This window comes from Equus quagga, chromosome 11 (genome assembly GCF_021613505.1).
Source record: "Equus quagga isolate Etosha38 chromosome 11, UCLA_HA_Equagga_1.0, whole genome shotgun sequence".
NCBI classification, from domain to species: Eukaryota; Metazoa; Chordata; class Mammalia; order Perissodactyla; family Equidae; genus Equus; species Equus quagga.
This window is the reverse complement of record NC_060277.1, coordinates 80,417,443-80,437,949: the sequence shown is the minus strand read 5'-3', so window position 1 is coordinate 80,437,949 and position 20,507 is coordinate 80,417,443. Positions and strand designations below refer to the sequence as shown.

Below are 20,507 nucleotides of genomic sequence, written 5' to 3'. Positions count from 1 at the left end.
GAATGCTCGATGCCAAATACAGCATCTGCTTCTTCTAATGATTAAGACAGAAAGGAAACGATGCCAATCCCCATGTGTGAAAAATGCCTCACAGATTCAAAGCAAACGCACATTCATCTGATCCTCACATTAGCTAGGTGGGGGTATTATCCCCACTTTCTAGATGAAGAAACTGATGTTTGGAGAAGTTGAACAGTTTATCTATAAGCAACATAACCAAGTCTTGTACAGTTATTTTATTCCAGATCTACTGTTCATATTCCCACACTGCCCTGGGCCAGAGCCTGCTTCACATTTAGCAGACTAAGGATTCTTTCTCTAGTGCCCTTTTGGTCAAGGTTAAATAAATATGGTTTTCTTCAATGCAGATAGGAAATTGATAATGAGATGATTTGTAACAAATGATTAAACGACCATCACTTGGGAGTCTCCTCCCTCTCCCCTTCCTGTGTTTCAAAAGCTAAAAGGCGCTGGGTGAAGACGGGAGTGGTATCACTTTCCTTCAAGAGAAAGAAGCTTCAGCCCCACACCCCTCACCATCCAGTCGTTCTGCAAACAGATGTCAGAGAGGATCCCTCTTCCTACCACCCAGTTACTCTGAAGGGATGATAACAGCCATTGGGGGGTTAAAAAGAGGCAGTGAACCCCCAGTTAATGAGTAGGAATTCAGCAGGCAGTGTAAGATAAATGGAGCTCTCTCTGCTTCTGCTAGAGTCAGCATGAACTGCGGCCCTGCGGCTTGTTTGTGGCAAATGGAGTGCGCGAAATATCAAAGGGCAGTGATCCAGAAGAAGACCGACTTTGACAAATTTTAAATTGGCCAGAAAGAAAACCAGCAAAAAAGAAAAAAAAAAAAAGAAAAAAAAAAAGAAAAAAAAAAAGAGAGAAAATTATGCAATTCACTGTGTCCTGCAATTGTGGCACTGCTGCCTTTGTACAGAATTAGTGGTAAAAACAGCAGCAACGATTGCCGGATGCTGGGAGCAATTATGAGCCATCTAAGTGAGATGCTTATCAGTGGCTGAAGCTTTTAGAGCTCTCTCTCTGTACAGTTGTGAGTAACTTGCTCTTGAGCTGCAGTTACTTTAATTAAAGTGTATGGTGTTGGTCAGAAGTAATTATCCTCTTTGGAGAAGAAAGAGAAAAAACCCACAACAATTCTGGGTGGCAATAGATTTTAGAAACAAGTCTGCCAATTTCTTGTTGTATGTGTGTACTTCCCATAAAAGGATCAGGCTGTGGTGAGTTAGAGTTATTGGTGGTTGTTAGCTAATGGCAAACAATGGGACACAAATACGGTTTATTGTAACCCAAGTCACTGTGTTTGGCAGGCAACCTGGCTCAGGGCTCCAAACGCCAGGATGTGCAGGCAAACACTCAGAAGTTCTTGTGTCTTTAGATGGTGAGGATATGAAGAGTCTACAAATGGTACTTTATTAATTAAATTACTAATTGGAACATAAATGAGCTAGCATTTCTTCTTTATGCCTTTCATTCACCGTTTCACTACCTTTTAAAGACAATCTCTGTTCCTTTAGAAAAAATCAAAACAAACCAGCAAACAAAAGAACCTCAAGCAATTATCTTTACTAACATAGTAAGGGGCTCCATGGGAGACGTTGGCGGAAAATCAGTGTTTTAAAAGACTCGGAAATTCATTCAGACTCTGGACTCAACACAGGGCTCCCATGGTTCAGTCCTATGTTCACACTGCTAGTGCCTTCCAAGGGCTCCAGAAACGAACGAGCAACGGAGGATGGCTGGAAGCACCCAATGCAGAGGCTCCAAGGCAGTGGCTGCCGCAACCTCTGTTTGGAAGCACACAGTGCAGTCTCTACTTCCATTTCTCTAGCTCAGGGTGGCCCCACAACACTGCCTGGGTAGTCTCCAGCTTTTCCATCCCATGACACTGACACTCACATCCCTCAGAAATGAGGCTGGCTTGTCCAAAGAGACAAGTAGAGACAGGACATCTAAGTCTAGCATATTCTCTGCCTGATTAGCCTGCCCCCAACAGCAACTTCTAGCTAATCATTCTTTACAAGGACATCCACAAGCCTAGAAAGATGGGCTATTTGAACTGTAAAGAAATATCAGAAGAAAAATCAGGTGACTTTTGCTTTTTTAGAGCCCACTTTCCCTCCTATTACACACACTATTTCATTCTACTAGGTTTCTTACCATATAGAGGATAGTAAATAAAGATTATCATGAATTTGATCAAATGCTTCAGTGCCTCCTCCCCTGGCCTATGAATGCACTCATTACAAATCAGTTGAATGGCTCATTGATTTGCCAGGAGGACAAGCAGACATACCCAATCGCTCAGCCAAGTGGATGTAGACCGGGTCCACCCGACGCATGGTTTTCACCAGATCCTTTCTGCGGAATTTGATTTCTACTGTCCCTTCTGGCTCCAAAATTGAGCCCCTAGATCAGAGAGAAAGAAAACAAAATAAAAATAAAGGCACTTTAAAGGAAGGAGACTACAGAATGAGGCCAGTTACAATTTGTGGACCAGGAAATAGCTTCATTATGGTTTTGCCCACCCATGGTTCACAGAAGTAACCCCAGGGGGAGAAGCAGGCACCAGAGAAGTGTCTAAGTGAGGTATGAGAAAGGCCTGGCAAAAAGCAGTTAAAATAATTCTCATTACCACACCAGGCTACTTCCATCTCAGAGGCAGAAGAATACAGATTCCACCACCTATAGCTGACAAGGGTAACAGGAATCCATTATTTTCCAGGAAAAAAAAAAATGATGATGTAGGCGCAGTGGTAGGGAACAACCTCCAGTACGTGGGCCATACAATGAGGGGTCGATGCTGGTGAGTCCGCTGGTAGGACTCGGACAGACTAGGCCAGGCCAAGCAGTAGAGAAAATGTTCTGCCTTCTGCTGGAAAATGAAAGGTCTCCGCATTACTTCTAGTGCATACTAATAATGCTCTGTTACCAGGAACTTTACCCTAAACACCTTTAAAAAAAAAAAAAAAAAACTCCTTTTACATTTTTTTTTTTTTTTTGAGGAAGACTAGCCCTAAGCCAACATCTGTCAATCCTCCTCTTTTTGCTGAGGAAGACTGGCCCTGAGCTAACATCCATGCCCATCTTCCTCTACTTTATATGTGGGACGCCTACCACAGCATGGCGTGCCAAGTGGTGCCATGTCTGCACCCGGGATCCGAACTGGTGAATCCCAGGCCACAGAAGCAGAATGTGCACACTTAACCGCTGTGCCACCAGGCCGGGCCACCTTTTACATTTAAAAAAAATTACAGCTAATGCTTACTGTGTGCATGGCACTGTTCTAAGTGCTTACATATCAATCTTCACAATAATCCTATGCCCAGTCTACATAGACTACGAGGTAAGGTACTATTACCTTCATTTTACAGATGAGGAACTAAGGTACAGGAAGTTAAGAGACATGTCTAAGTGTAACAAGCGACAGAGTTGGATTTGAAACCAGTCTTTTTTTTTTTAAAGATTGGCACCTGAACTAACAACTGTTGCCAATCTTTTTTTTCTTCTGCTTTTTCTCCCCAAATCCCCCCAGTATTTAGTTGTATATTTTTTTAGTTGTGGTCCTTCTAGTTGTGGCACATGGGACGCCGCCTCAACATGGCCTGATGAGTGGTGCCATGTCCATGCTCAGGATCCGAACCCTAGGCCGCCGAAGCGGAGCGTGCAAACTTAACCACTTGGCCTCAGAGCCAGCCCCTGAAACCAGACAGTCTTGTTCCCAAGTCTGCAGAGGAACTGTCTTTGATCTGACATCAGATCGGGGCTAGGTTAGGACTTAAAAATAATAAATTCCTACATACAGAATGCTAGCCTATGGATTTGACAATAAAACTACTGGACTCTACTAAGCAGGTTTTGAAATGGGAGGCTGAGGTTTTTGGGAAAAGAGACACACAAGTGCTCTAATAAAACAACTGGATGTAGGAATTGGCATGGAAAATGTCAAGGAAATATGGCGTGAAATTTACCTACTTTGGAAAGGTTTGAAAACAGATTACGAAAGGAAGCTGGATTAGATCTATTTACTTAAGTACTCTCGTGTACCACTTCCCAACAAAAGTCTGGGACTTTCTCTTGCAGTACTTTGGGTGCTACAAACACAGTGTCGTCCCAGTCTCCTAAAATGCCAGAGTGAGACACTGGACTCTGAGGGAGAAGCCTTGGTCTGGAACCACAGAATGCAGGTGCTGTGGTGCACCTCAGTGATCCCTCAGCTTGTTCTACAGACAAGGAGAAGCAGTCAGGGAGAGTGAGGACTGATCCAAGTTCCTCACCAGTCAGTGGCAGAGCTGGGTTAAGACCCTAGAACTCCAGACTAACGATTCAGTCCTTCCACTCTGACTAGCTTAAAGCTCCCTCTGCCACACACCTAAGAAAGAGATAGTGAACAGGCATATCTGAACAAGAGAAGGAGAGATCTCTGAGTTTGGGGGTGCCTGGTTTAGAGGACTTTGTGGTAAAAGAGTCCAGGGTGGGGGAACCACATTGAAAAAGCCTGACTCTAGCCTGGTTTCTTTCTCATACCAGTAGACTCTACTTAGAAAGCCTATTTTTCTGACTTTGAAGCTCTCTGGGAATGGACATATTCAAATAAAGTTCTTTTGGTTATAACATTCTCCAGGAGGAAACCAACAGCTAGAGGATCCTTAGAGGCGGTGAATGGAAATAAGGAAAGAGTGCTACCTGCTTTCTCGGTCAGCATACATCTCCATGTGCCGGGGGTTGATGGTGGGGTCAATCACCACCCAGGAGCCACCCCGAAGCTCGGCCTGGGGAGGAATGTAAACCATCACAGGCTGAGAGCACTCCCGTAAGCCATCCACGATGTAAGCACCAAACTTCAGCACTTGGTCGTACATATCTATGGAGAACAAGACAAATCAGAAATCATGAAACAGGGCTTCCAAACATTGTTCACATCATGGCACACAGAGAAAACAGTATTTATATGGCTCACTGTGCCTCCATGAGGAGGATGCTCATGGCCAGAGGTGACAGATCTGGGGGTTCAAGACTCCAGACAATCTTCACAAGCATAAGAGAAGTGTACTGTCTTTCATAAGATACAGTGTGCAGGCCGTATGGATTGCATATCCATTTTATATCCTCCCTGAATTTCTGTACTCAGGTTTCACCACATTAATTCACACTTGCTCTACAGATGTTGAGTATTTTTCATGTCAATATGTGATCTCTCTCACTACATTAACTTTTCTGAAGGAAGGAACTATTTAGGCTCTTTTCAATTCTTCTCAGGATACTTAGCATGTGATAAGCTCTTAAAATGTGCAGCTAATGGAAATGGATCCTTCAAAAATTTTGTCTTCGGGGCTAGCCCAGTGGTGTAGTGGTTAAATGTGTGCACTCCACTTAAGCAGCCCAGGGTTTGTGGGTTCAGATCCCAGGCGTGGACCTACATACCACTCATCAAGCTATGCTATGGTGGCGTCCCACATATAAAATAGAGGAAGATTGGTACAGACGTTAGCTCAGTGACAATCTTTCTCAAGCAAAAAGAGGAGGATTGGCAACAGATGTTAGCTCAGGGCCAATCTTTGTCACCAAAACCAAAAAATTTATCTTCAAAAACTGCATCTTTCATCTTTGTATCCCCAGTGTCCTGTCTAGTGCCTGGAACATAGTTAGTCCTCAGTAAGCATCTGCTGAGTGAATGAATGAATGAATGAATGAGCACATAAATACTTGGGAAAGAACACAACAAGAAAGGAAAACAAATTAAGTCTTTAACAGTTGCATTTTTATTAGGGTATCAATGAGAGAAAAAAAATTTAAAATGCTTAGGTATTTATTGGAAATACCACATAGCCCATATAAAAAGAGGAACCACCTCTTTGTTCTGCTAAAGAGTATACTTTGTAATCCCTCCAAGGCCAGGAGAAACCTGAAGAAAAGGGACTCCTGATGCACAAATAACGTGAGTCCTTGGAAAGCAGGATCAGTTATTTATTTCCCAACAATCTATGACTTCTTCCCATTTCCTAGCTCACTAAAGTCTAAATATTGCTAAAGTTTTAGGTTTATGATTCCAGAAGTTTAATGAGTATTTCAGTGGAACCACAATGGATCCTTTTTAAACACCAAATAACAGGTTCAGCTGTGTTCAAACTTTCCTATCAAAGAGAGGATCTCAATTTGGAATAAATCAATTCTGGAAATCCAAAGCAAAGAAGCATTTTTCAGTAAGTTTAAAGCAAACCAAATAGAAAATGTTTTCAGCATAGTTACTGACAAATTAAACTGCCACCTTCTCCAAAGTGAAAATGGCTCTCTATATACAAGCCATCAGTGAGCACAGTACACTGCAAGGCATGTTCCTTTCTCCCTGGCTGGTCTGTGAAGACTTCAGAAATTCCAAAAATTCAGAAGTTGCTCCAGGAAAAACTCCCTATTCTATGTGGAATGTGTATGGTCATATACTCTGCATATATGATCAGAGCAAAGACATTTATTCCTTTGGGAGGAAAGCAAAGACCAAAAAAATTTACTGCTAATTACACAACTGCTGTATGAAGAGCAGGGAATAAAGGACTTTAAGCGCTTAACGCTAATTCTGTGGTTATGAAAATAATTGCTCAGTTCAAATTATTTTAACTAAATTAATTCTTTAGTGGATATTTCAACCAGTGCTACATAATAAAATAATTGTGTAATTAGCAGTACATTTTTCAGTGCTGCCAAGAGTACAGTCTCAGAAAAAGTAACAGGAAGACGTGGCCCAATGGTATCAGGCACAGAGAAGAAATGAGAGGCACAGATAAAAGGAGAAAGTAAAACAGAAAACAGCACCAAAAAAGTCACTCTACACGAAAAAGAAAAAAGCAAGTTAGAGGTAAAGGAAGACAAAGTTTCCAACCTCTTCACTCACTTCTGCTTATTAAAGGCATATCTACATCAAAATCTGCCTCTGCACCATGATTAACAGACCCAGCTTCCAAAAAGAATGGGACTTTATTTAAAACGTACTCTCATTTATTTAATTCAAAAAACTTAATTTCATAGTACATGTAAATAGTGTGTTTGGCATAAAGTTGAGTATGTGTACATTTTATTTTTGTGGAATGGACTTTGGTCCCTCTTTTTCATCATCATGGCCAGCTTACTGCGTACCAGAGAGTGTGATTACATATACACACATACAAGCCATTTAATCATCAGAAAAAGAATCTTCTTCTTATATTGAAGGTGCAGATGTGTGAACTGAGGCTTAAATAAGTGAGTAAGTGGCAGAGATAAGACTTGAATACAGATCTTTCTGGCTCTAAAGTCCACATTCTACTACCTCATTCTTTTCTTTTTTTCTTTTTTTTGAGGAAAATTAGCCCTGAGATAACTACTGCCAATCCTCCTCTTTTTTCTGAGGAAGACTGGCCCTGAGCTAACATCCGTGCCCATCTTCCTCTGCTTTATATGTGGGACACCTACCACAGCATGGCTTTTGCCAAGCGGTGCCGTGTCCACAACCGGGATCTGAACCAGCGGACCCTGGGCCGCCAAGAAGCAGAACGTGCGAACTTAACCACTGCGCCACCGGGCCAGGCCCAACTACCTCATTCTTACCTCATCATTCTTATCGCTGGGAAAGAGCATGAGGCTGGGGCAACCTTTCCAGCATCTGATACAATGACTGAGTAAAATAAAAACCAAAAAAGAGATTTGAATAAATGAATATTTCTAAATTTTGCCTGTTTTTTTGGGATGTTCCGAAATGTCAGAAAGGGTACTGATGACAATACCAGCTATGTGAAGGGCTTGGAGCTAACTGCCACACAATTACCTTCAGGCCCCAAGACTGTGAGTAGAAAAGTGGCATCAAGTTTCATTAAAGCTGACAAGCTTAGGACTGAAAACAATGCTTCCATCTAACCTGGAACACCAAGAGACCACAACCCATTCACCAAAACACCCAAAAAGCAACAAAGGCTATTCAAATATAAACAAACACATCTACACACAAACTCCACAAATGACATTATTCTGAATCACAGCTGCCCTAAACCACCATTTTGAAAGGCACTTGGCAACAATCTGACATACTTTTGTCTGAAATCCCTTCACAGTTAAGAAACAAAGCAAAAGCACAGCCAAGAGTAGCAGAGGAGGGGCCTCCCAGGGTTTAGGCCAGCAATCAGTCTAGTGAATTTTTGAGCTATGTATATGCTGACTGTCAATTCTCCAGCCCCGAGAAATGAATGGAAAATACTGATAGGTTCTTCACTGAAGAGGCGGGAGCTTGGAGCTTTCTGAGTATTCTGGGCAAAGTACATCTGCCTGAACGGTGATCACACAGTATGTTCTCAGCACCCAGGCACCACCCCTGCCCAGGGCCTTCACTGTTACACAACATGGATAAAGCGTGGCATCCACATGTACCAAACAAGGGAGCAGGGTGGCAGGGTCTTTCCACAGTGCCCCATCTAGAAACTAGAAGGATCTTACTGGCTTGAGGCGAGATTATGTGTGAGAAGCTGAAGGTAAACATTAGGCATACACACACCGCATACACATAATGTTTCTTGTGAGTTCATTATGGCCAGCTGACATTGTATTTCTACATCCAAGTAATCAGAGAGTTTAAAATAGACTTTCATTCCAGTTAAAGTTTTCAATAAATGTTTTTTTATTGTTATTTATAACCTGTCCCAGGAAAAAATAATAAGTATAACATGAAAAGCCAACTGAGAGTGACCCTGTAGCACTAGCAGTGAGGCAGCTTAATATCACTGGGATTTGCATCCTATCAAGCTATTCATGCTGAGGCTGGGACCCTGGTGCTAATTTCTAGTAAATTTCACGCTTGATGTCTCCCTGTTGTGGGTCATTGCCGGTTCGTCTAAATAAACTGCTTCCAAATGGCTCTTCCATCTAAATATTCAGCCAGTTTTTATAATTTAATTTTGCATTATGCTGAATAGCCTTCCGGCCAGATAGAACTCATTGGAAAAAAAGCACCAATACCATCTTGACATGCTTTTATTTATTTATTTATATTTTTACTGCTCGAATTAGACCTCCTAGGCCGACTAGTAAAGAGTTTTTTTTTCCCTCCACTAATGTCAATTTTCAGCATAGCAAGAGCTGTCTCTAATCTTTTCCTACTCATTACACACAATTTTGGAGTCATTTTACCCACAGTGCAGTCGGCTCCTGGCTGTGTGTTTGTGTGCACTGAGGGATGGCATAATTGTTTATTTTCCCTCCCTGCATAATCCCCAGCCAGTATTGAAACCAAAACTGCAAACATCTCCCCAAGGGATATGGAATGACTCTCAGCTTAGGTCCCTTTACATGAGATAATATGTAGGAAACATCCTGACCTGTATGTAAATATGAAAGGCAGATGTTCTTTCCCTTCCTACTTTCACACTGATCTCTATCTTCCCCAAAGCTTATTTGTCTTAAGTGATGTATAAATGGATGTAGCAGCACCAAAATTCAGAAGACAAGGCTGGCCCTGGTCTGTATCAAGCCAATAACTCATTTTTGACCAGGGGCATGGGGGAGGGGAAAATGGGGAGTTATTGTTTAATGGGTACTTTACATCAGGGATGACGGAAAAGTTTTGGGTATATATGGTGGTGATGGTTCCACAACACTGTGAACACATTTAATGCTGCTGAATTATACACTTACAAATGGTTAAAATGATAAATATTATGTTATGCATATTTTGCCACAATAAAAAAACATAACATTTCTGAGCTCTTGAAGTTTCTTCTCACAATAACCAAGGACAACCCAAAGCAGAGGAGAGGCAGATGGATAATAACTTTCTCAGGAACCTAGATATTCTGTTCTAGGGATGTTCTGGCAAATCTAGTTCTGGTCCTAGGCTCTAAAATCAGCCAACTGTGCAACAGGAAGTCAGACAGATCTGTGTTCCTATCCTCACTCTGTCATTTTTTAGCAAAATCATCTTGAGAAATTTACTTAACCTAAACCTTTATTTATATAAATTGCAGATAATAATATAACCTACCCCTTAGAGGTGCTTGTTGTGATGATTATGTAAGATAATGCATGCAAAACGCTTAGCACAGTTTCTAGTGAAAAGAGCTCAATGAATCTTATTGTAGTTCTTATTGTTGCAGGGCTGGCAGCCAATCTGGGCCTGAGCCAAAATATGTAGCAGAATTGAAGCTTTTCCTACAAGTGGCACATGGCTAACTTTTCAACTCTGAACTTATTAGGACAAAATAGCCAGGCTGACTTACTCCTAAGTAACGTCAGCAAGAGTACATACTCACTGGCCCCTTAGAAGAGAGGTAAGTAAGGAGTAATACTATTGAATTCTCTCCTAAACCTTAATATAAATCTGACAGCCAAGGAATTTGGGATCAAGTGAAATCTGATGCTAAATGAACCTCAGATATATACATGAAAGGGGTTTCAGGCCCCTCCTCCAAAAAAACCCTTCAATATAGTATCATCCTCTTTTGAACACTTGGTGTTTTGTTTATACATTACAGATTTATCATTCTGCCCAAGACATTTTTCTTGACTCCTTGAGGCAATATCTGTTTCTGACTTATTATTGTTTTCTCTCAAGTAGCTGGTATAGTTCCTTGAACATAAGAACTCAATAAAAATGTGTAGGATTGACTTGCTTGACCTATACTCTCAATATTTCATGGTATTTCCACTGATTTATCATCTTGGTCAAAAAATAATTCACCTTGATAGCCTAAGATAAAGTACAGAAACATTAATTTGCATGTATAGTCCAAATCTGCCCCAAGAAAAGTGTAAAATGTAGTAGTTTCCAGCAAAATGAGCAAAGGGGAACTTTTCAACTAAAAAAAAAAAAAATCATCCTAGTTGTGTACATTTTGCCAGGGAGGCCTGGCAATACAGGGCTTTTCCTTGCCAGGAAAGGGAAAGTTCTTGGCATAATGCTCTCTCTACACATGACTGCTGATCTATAAAAAGGTAACTTACTCAGGCTTTTCCTCCCTCCAAGCTAGAGATGCTCCTGCCCAAGGTATTTCTGGGTGCCCTATTGAGAGTTCATTCTTTCACATTTTATATGCCCTTATTTCTGATCACACTATTCACTTCAACAGTAGCAACTCCTCCTTCCTTCCATTCCCCTAACCCATGCTATTCCTTTGGAGCCCTCAGGCCTCCCCTGATGAAGGAAGTAGACACTCATCAGCAAACTCGTCCCCTCCTGAAATACAGTCTCTGGCCTCAGCATGGCCATGAATCTCTAGCCACTGGAGAGAGTGCTTCACTACTGAAAGAGGTTATTGAGTGTGTTTCCTTTGGCTTTCCTGAACTGTCCACAGTGGCTTTGCACATAGAGGACTCAGTAAATGGTGATACTGGCTGCCTAATCACTAAGCAATGCCCATAGTACAGAGCAGAGCTTTTATAATAATGTTCTAATATGCTGGAGCCACAGGCCCAGGGCTGTTGCTGGATAACAATAAAACATATCACAAATTGCCACAAAGAACAGCCTCTGGTACAGAATTCGTTTGTTTTCTTCTGGTGAAGGCTAATTTCAAGATCTATCTTGGTCATCATGGAGCATTAAAGAGTAACATCAACAAAGAGCATGGCCAGAAAAAAGGGACAGAGACTGGCACAATCATGTTTCCCTAGACCATCAGAAGAGTCCATCACTTACCTGTGAAAGCTAAATCCACAACAGCAGCCCACCTAGGTAATACTAGTAGAGTGTTGTGGAATTTTGTAGGGAATTGTAAAACGTATTGAATTTTCCCATTCAATTGCAACTCAGAAGATATCTCAGAGGGAGCATAATCCCCAAAAAGCCTAGGGTGATGGGCTGTCAGGACAACCACAGGCTCTGCCCAGTATAAACCGGCCCTCTCCCCACTGCAGGGTTCTGGAGAATCAGTCATGTCCCTCCGGCCCACAGCTAAGTCAATCACCTTTCATTCCACCAGAGAAGCCTCTCCAGTTGGCAAAGACCATCAGAGGCAGCCCTTCACGGTTGAAGTCCTTGATAGCCTGATAGGTCTTAAAGGCAGAGTCTGGGAACCAAACCTGGCCAGCTTGTTGGATGATCTATTGGGAAAAGTCAGAGAGAAAGAGAAGATTAACAACATAGTCTGAGGGGGAATCTCTCTGAGGTGAACAAGGTTTTACTGATTAAAAACTCAAAATCAAACCAAACAAACAAAATCTGTTGTTCATCAAGAAATCATCCTTGAAGTAAAAAAGAAAGGATCCTAGATCTTTGACTTTGTTAAATACTCCTCTTTTTAAGTCCTGATTACACCACTACTCTTTAGTTAAAAGGGGGAAACCTTACTGCTTCTAATGGAAAATGCAGTGTTAGGAATTCTTGTTCTAGGCTACCCGAAGGCACCTTTAAGTGACTCAACTACACAACTCTTCAAAGGAAGCCAATTGTAGATAGCCTCCAAGTCCTGTCACCCCTGTGCTTAGTACATCTTTTCTTGTACTGTGGCTAAGGAAAAGACACTTCATGTCACCCTACTGAATACCTCCACCCCAGCATTCCAGACCCCACATTTTCTGGATGTTGTCAGGATGTGAAAACATAATCATCTTTCTTAAAAAAGACGGGTTGTGGTGTTCACAATTGGCGTTAGGGCAGACTTCATTATTAATTCCAGTAGTAGCTCTTCTATGTGTGTGCTCAGAAAATCTGGGACCAAAGAGTCCTCAGCATTGTCTCAGATGCCTTTCTATAAGACCACATCCCCAAGAAAAGCAGATTCTTGGGCCGGTGCCGTGGCTGAGTAAGTTTGCGTGCTCTGCTTTGGTGGCCCAGGGTTTTGCTGGTTGGGATCCTGGGCGTGGACATGGCACTGCTCGTCAGGCCACGCTGAGGCGGCATCCCACATGCCACAACTAGAAGGACCCACAACTAAAATACACAACTATGTACTGGGGGGATTTGGGGAGAAAAAGCAGGAAAAAAAAAAAAAAGAAGATCGGCAACAGTTGTTAGCTCAGGTGCCATTCTTTAAAAAAATCAAAGAAAAGCAGATTCTTTTCTAGCATCAACAAGACCACTGAAAATGGCCTATTTAATTTGTTAGGCAGAATTTAACTCACAGTCCATTTAGAGTCATCTTAAAAGTGAGCACATGATGGTCTGAAATCATTCAAGGCTGCTAGACTGCCCTTCCTTCCAAAGTCGGTGATTTGGGCCAGCCCGGGGGCATAGTGGTTAAGTTTGTGTGCTCTCCTTAGGCAGCCTGTGGTTCGTGGGTTCAGATCCCAGGCACGGACCTACTCCACTCATCAAAGCCATGCTGTGGTGGCATCCCACATACAAAATACAGGAAGACTGGCACAGACGTTAGCTCAGTGACAATCTTCGTCACATAGATAGATAGATAGATAGATAGATAGATAGATAGATAGATAGATAAAGTCAGTGGTTTGCAATGCTCCCAATAAATCTCCAGGCTCCGCAGAAGGGAAACAGAACTCCAAGCACAGGTGCACAGGGGACTTGAGGTGACCTACCTTGGCTTCAGAATCCAGGTTTGCAGGATCAGCTGGGATACTTAGTTCCACTGTTCGGGTTTCCACGGCAACTACTCCCACAGGTATTCCTCCTAGCCTGATAAAAAATGAGCCACATAAGAACTCAATGTATAATGTCAACATTACAGCTAGTCATTTATTTTCCAATCCCATATCAAAACATTGGGGGGAAAAAAACTGGAAACAAATACAGAGAGCAGGGGGAAATCTGATTCTTCTAGGGATAAAATGTGAGACTCTACAGATTTGGTAAATTTGGTACATTTTTGCAAATATGGTGGGAAATTGCCCTCAAAATCACTCCTATTCCCCACCACAGGATAAATTCAAACCAAGGGTTGTACTAGGGGAGCCTCTGCATTTGTGCATTCTGCATTGTGCAATAGCCTGGCATGTGTGCATGCACACATACACACACACCCATCTTTGTGGTTGCCAAATTAAATTTCTCAGTTCACCCTAGAATATCTCTTTGGTGTAGACGGAGGGAAATGGTCTGAAAGGCAGGAGGAACCTGAAACTTTCAGTAACTGTTTTAATGAATGCTGGCATTGCTGGACCAGAACTGCAGTTTTCTATGGAGTACTAATAACGTGGTTCCAGATAAGATCTGAGGGTACAGTAGGTCTTATCACTGGGCATGTGGATGGGGAGTGTGTAGGTGTATTATGGAGATGATGAAAAACGTGCCAAGTATAGGGAGGTGGTTAAACAAGCCCTTAACTTTCTCTGTCACTGGAAAAGAGCAATGGGACAGGGATAACTTTCAGTAGTAATCTTGGCAGAGTAGGTGATCTATATTCGGAGTATATATTTAATCTCCAAGCTACATTAATTTAAAAAACTGTTGGATCTCAAAGCCTCCGCATCCATACTCCATGATACCTTCCCAACTTGGTCCTCATAAAGATTTCCTCGTGAAAATCAGGGGGAGAGAGAGAGAGAGCGTGACCGCATGCTATAAGGTATAGGTTAAGTTCTTCCTCTGGAAAATGTGATTCAATCTTCACTTTCTCAGCTGCATTCCTTGGGGTTGGGGCTACGATGGGATATAGTCTCTCATTCCCCACAGCATCTCCATAACAAACTTTTCCATGAAGGATGATCTTTGGTTGTTACATTGGTTACTGGAAATGGATTCTTGTCATCACCAGAGGCCTAACAGGGGCCTGACTGGGGACCACCCAGCCCCTTGTCACTTGCTTGCACTGAATCAGAATCAAAAGCCCTCTAGACAACCAGACAACGAGCAGGAGGTACACAGGAGGGTTTAGAAATATTTCTGTTCACAATGATTAACAATCCAACTGGAAACTTGTAATTGCAAAAGCCACCCTAAATAGGTAACTTATAACTTATATATTAGGGCCCATGTGACCTAATAAAGAACATCTTTATCCGAGTATTACAGTTATTTATTGAACTTGAAAACAGCTCAGAACAACTTCTGTTTTCTATTATACTTCATATAAATTTTATCAGGCTAGCACATGAAGATGCTACATCTTGTTTTATAGTGTGTCCCTGGACAAGGTGCCATGGAATAATAAAAGACAATTTACAGCCAATAGCACACATATTCCAAACATACATACCAAAGATGAGTTTTGGCAGCACTTACAGTAACAATCCCAGAAGAATACATTTATATTTATTTCTTGAAATGTCACTGCTTTTGAAAGAAGCTAGCTCCATTTGTGTTTTATATACTTGCAAGCATGTGTATGTGTTTGGAGTAAGAAGCCCAGAACTCATCAGATAGAAAGAAAGGAAGAAGTCAGAGTGAGTGTTGCAATAAACAATGGCAGAGCTAACCAAAGCCAAGCTTGACTGATCTTTCTCACAGACAATCCCTATCCTTCCAATCATAAGTGTAAAGCATTATTCTCTTGTTCCCATGGGAGCATCTTAAAGACCTTAACAAAGGTTTGGCTTTCTCAGGCTTAAAATCTGTCGTGTTTTTTACAGACAGGAAAACTGAAGCAGAATAGATAAGAGACAAATTTTCAAAAAAGTTGGTCTGAGTGTGATGTGAGGACTCTGTTTAATAAACCTATACATCCTGGGTAAGAGGTTCTCTCTCTGGTGCATTCCCCTCCTCCACTTCCCCAGTGGGAATTTTACCAGGCACAAAGAATAATTCTCACTGGGACCCAGAAGCCACTGGTGAGGTAGAAAATCTGAGATGAGAGAAAATGGGAGCTAGTCCCTCTGACTTTCAGTCTGGGCTGACTCCAGGGCTGACTTATTAAGAATCACAGCGGAAGATCCTGTCTGTGGGATCTGCCATCTGATGGCTCCTTGTCACCGGCAGCATGAGGCATGCTGACCTGATGTACTGAGAGAACCACAAAGCCTAGAATTATTTTCAAGGCTAGAATCTAAATCTCAACCCAATGTGGCATGTTTGAGAATCTTGAGCAGGTGCCACTTTTCACCAAGATAAGGAAAACTGATTGCCCTCGAGAGGAAGGTGAGCTCCAGATGTGGGTCCCTAGGGCAGCATGTCTCTGCAGTACAGAACGAGATTAAGATCAGCCTTGGCAGGTGCTCGTTATAGTAAGCGCTACAGATTATTTCGTGCAGGGCTTGCTGTTGAGTGAAGCACTATTCTTAGAGTGGGTATTAAAATTTAATAGAAACTTCAATTTCCCATTTGAAAAACATAAGTATCTCAGCTTATTTTACTCACTCCTCTTTAAGGTAAACTTTTTTTTTGGAATTTAAATCTGATGATGAGCTAATAAAGTACATTTGTTACTTAAATAATCTCGATGTCATGAAGAAACTTCTTTCAGGTTACACAGATCTTTCAAGTTACATAGAGAAGTAGATGAGTTTGATTCACCGTCACTTACTCCTAAAAGAAGCTGGTCTTTGGGGGAGAATGGAGTGATTGGTGGGCTATGGCTACTGTAGCTGGGCTTTGCAGCCCCCAAAGAGCTTTTCTTTCAGCATTATAAAAAGGAAATGTTGTCAAAACCAGACTTCAGATTAAACGCATCATTGGAGTAACACACTAAACGACTATTGGGAACCAGTGCTCCAGTTATGCTGCCTTGGGCGTAACTATAATCCAATATTCTCAGAAAGTTTAGACAAAGAGTATTATTGGCAAAAATCTATATAGCCATGGCCCTTTCCTTTCTTGTTTGCAGTTGGGAGGAAAAAGAGCTTCCAAAACAAAAGAGCTCTTACCTGGCTCTGCCAACCACTACGGTCTGTGCCCAGGGTTGCATGATCTCTGAGAAAGATCCATAGTCAAAAAATCCACTCAACCACTGACCTTTCTGGGCTACGGAAGGGAAAGAAAGGAAACAAAGAGCGAATAAGACAATCAATCCATTGAAAATACACTGGAATTGGCAAATTTCAGGTTAGATGTTGGAGATTATTTCGGGGAGTTTGTTGTTTTTATCCATATTATAATAGACGGAAGCATTAGACAGCTGAATGTTTATTTGCCTTCAGACATCATCTCCTATTTCATTTGCTAGTCTGCATAAAAAGAATCATTTATCAGCAAAAGCATCATTTATTGTTAAACGGTGGGGTTCAGCTAGCAGAGAGAGTTTGCATGCTTTTAAATAAATAACTTGGCTTTTTTCAAAACACGGCAAACATTTGTCAAAAGGCAGCCAAGTCATTAAAGATGTTTTCAAAATGTCTACTTCTATTTTAAAACTTAGTTTACAATTTTTTTTGATTCCACTGATTTTCTTTTAGTGGAAAGCTGAAGACAGCCAAATGCTAAGTATTAATGATCAGATGAGGACCCAAATTTGGGGAAAAGGAAAGGGACTCAGCTTCTCTGCTAGAAAAGCAACAAGATACATCCACTTCATTTACAACTGACAAAGTATAATCTTTCTATCAGAAAGGGCCATGCCCATATACTTTTGACAGTGAAATGTAACGCTTAAGATGCAACAGAGGTCATTAACCTCCCTTGCACACAGAATTTCCTTCACTGGCAAGACACGTAACTTTCAACATCTTAGTTTAAGAAAAGAACTTTCGTTCCACAGGTATCCATGTTTGACCAAGGCCCCATAAAAGCTTCTGCAAATAACTGTTTCCTAGCTTGCCCTCTCAGTTCATGGTTTCTCAGTGATTCTTCTAATTTGAACATGGCCCTCCGCCCCCTAAAAACCCAAGTCCAAAACCAATTAAAAGTGGAGATCCAAGCAAGCTAACCTCTGCTGACTTGAACAGGATAGAGAGTGTTTTATCAAGACTACATTTGTAATTACTGTGTTCTACATTCCTTGCCTCTATGGCCCCAGTGTAAAATGTGATCATCCATTTCAAAATTATCTCTCTATCGTGAGCTGAAAGCCGATCGTTTAGATTCTGGTCTCGTGTTGGGCGTCAGTTTGAAGAATATCACAGCACTATCTTCTCTAATAAATGACTTTAACTTTTCACCTAGAAGATATCTGCTTTTACTTATCACAGGGAATCATCTGCTTTCTTTAACGCTTCCACTAAATTAAAATCTGAAGTCACTCGATTTGGGAGCGAGTGTTAGCTGCACATAGACAGCAGGATGAATTACTAGGGAGTCAATGAAAAAATATTATCCAAAAACAGAAAACTTAGTTTATCACAAATTTCATTTTATTCTGTGGATCTCATTAATAATGGCCAGGATAATGTTCACCTGCACACACACACACACACACACACATCTGTTCACCCCATGAAAGAGGGCTCAAATTTTGATGAAGCTTCTAAACCAAACTTCTAAGTGCATCAGAATACTGAAATTTCAACTTTATATGCTTGGATCATTTTATGATTCCTACTTCAATGACAATGATTTGGAACTACAGAATTCATTTCAAAGTGAAAATATTTTTTTCTTTAAAAACCCTCCTCCCTTATATGTTGATGAGGGGAGGGGAGTCAGGTGGGCTATCACTACTGTAAGGTGGGCTTTACCACCCTCTTGAAAGAGCAGGTCATGTTCAGTTCAGGTGCAGAGCTTAGAAGCCAGCTAAGATGGCTCCCCATAATACCCAGGAGAACGCTCACTGAGTCTTGTTCTGATTTCTCCCAGAAAAGCCCTGGATTTTAAGGCTGATAGGTATCTTAGATTCATAGTTCTTATCATAATCATGGTATAAAAGTGAGAGGTAAGGAGAAGATTACTATGGAGATTTTTCTAAAGAGTTTTAAGAAAAATGATTTAGTCTTATTAAGATTAACAAGCGAAGACATTGAAGACAACAGGTAAAATTTTAAATTAAAATCAACTTTCCTCTGGTGATTTTTATACACTATTTACAGTTAGGCTTCAGATTAACCCCCAACTCCTAAGTAAGAGCTGTGTAACCTTGCACAAAACACAACTTCTCTGAGCTTGCAAAATGTTGATCTCCTTTTATCTCTGAGAAATACTAAGCCCAAATAAGATAATGTATATGGAAGTGCTTTACAGTCCCACTTGGCTTAGAGCGGGTACCCACAAAGGGTTATTAAGTCTTCCTTATGAAGACCTCTTTCTCTTTCAACAAAATCACAGTGACTCGAACTTTAATAAATTATCTTCTGCATTCCACCCTTCTTTTAGATACAGCCTCTCTTTGAAATAGTTGCAATAAACATGCAAAAAAGAACAAGCACTTTCTCAAACAATCTGAAAAAATAGATTCAATATGTAGCAGCGGGATTTGGGGCTTCACAAAAGAACCTGATACGTAAGGTTTGTTAAAAGAGCCAAATGGCCTGACAAACGAGAATGTTCATTTGTCTTACATGGAGTTATCTAATTTTTTTCTGTTTTTTTTTTGTTTGTTTGTTTCTGTCTTTGTTTTTTAAAGATAGATAAAATCAGCCCCAAGACAGAGGGATATATTAGATAAACATGGAGGGAGGGCTTGTTCTCACTCTATGTGTTTATAAAATTAAAAGTTCTGGGCAATCTCTTCATGAATAAATAATCTTACAAAGTAACCTTACATTAATAACTAAAGCAGGTACCAATACTATTGCCAACATCACAAGAAAAGAAGGACACACGCAGGCTGGGTGCTCAGCAATAGCTCGCTGAGAAGAGTGTAGTCACATTCTACACTGAAGGGTCTCAAAGACCTTTTCTAAAACTGATCTGACTAATCTCTGTTGATAGAGACTAGATGATGGAAGATTCTGGTCCTCTAATTCTATGGCTTTATGGCTTATATTTAACTGTTTTAAAGTCCCTGAACCCATTGAGTAATAAGTGCTTTAATAACAGAAGAAACAGAAGAAATGCATAGTGACTGTACTGCTTATGACTCAATGGCTGATTTATAAATCTCACTTCACTTATTTTTCATTTGTTCTTGAAAGATTGTCCACCTTTTTCTTTGGAGAGCTGTTTTTCAGATTTTTCTCATTTCCAGGTACTTTAGCAGCTCTGTTTTCTTTGTCACATGCTATTGTGCAGGAATTGGTTAGTGATTGAAAGGAAGACTGAAAGTTTGAGGGCCAGAGACCCACAGAAACACATACGTACTTGGGTGAGGACGGCCTGCTAGCATCCATCGAGGATCATATGGGGCCTTTGTGGGAACAAACTCGATGATTCTGTCTATAGGATCCTTGGAGTTCAGGAGAGGAACTGAACTGTGCACACTCTAAAAGGAGATTGGGAGGGAAAGAGCACAGCAATCAGTGAACAACAGCCCTATACTCCAACTCAGCAACAAGTGTTACAAAGACAGCAGGGTCCACATAAGGAATTACACCCATTAGTCCCAATCATCAACTAGATGCATCCCAATTGCATGCCAAGCCCTGAGGAACATGCATGTCTCAAGTCTCACATAGGAGCCTGGCATAAAGTGGCACATTCTGACTCGATTTCAGTGTGCCCAGGCTTTCTGGGAAGCTCCCCAGAAAGATGGAAGGCTATTACAAAGGAGAAAACCCACAATGAGGGGAGGCCTTAATATGCTGAGGTCTGAGCCCAGACAGGCCATGAA

General features: G+C 41.2%; 1 protein-coding gene across 3 annotated transcripts in view; it reads right to left on the bottom strand.

The window, feature by feature from the left end:
• The window catches only part of ACACA (acetyl-CoA carboxylase alpha), a 271,848-nt gene that overhangs the window by 23,068 nt on the left and 228,273 nt on the right, over nt 1-20,507 (bottom strand). For all 3 annotated transcript variants that reach the window (XM_046675864.1, XM_046675867.1, XM_046675865.1), the window contains 6 exons: nt 20,039-20,159; nt 16,735-16,831; nt 13,516-13,612; nt 11,943-12,078; nt 4,708-4,885; nt 2,318-2,430 (listed from right to left, as the gene is read on the bottom strand). In XM_046675864.1, the coding sequence (XP_046531820.1) occupies nt 2,318-2,430; nt 4,708-4,885; nt 11,943-12,078; nt 13,516-13,612; nt 16,735-16,831; nt 20,039-20,159 (742 nt within the window). The remainder of the gene's footprint in view (nt 1-2,317; nt 2,431-4,707; nt 4,886-11,942; nt 12,079-13,515; nt 13,613-16,734; nt 16,832-20,038; nt 20,160-20,507) is intronic.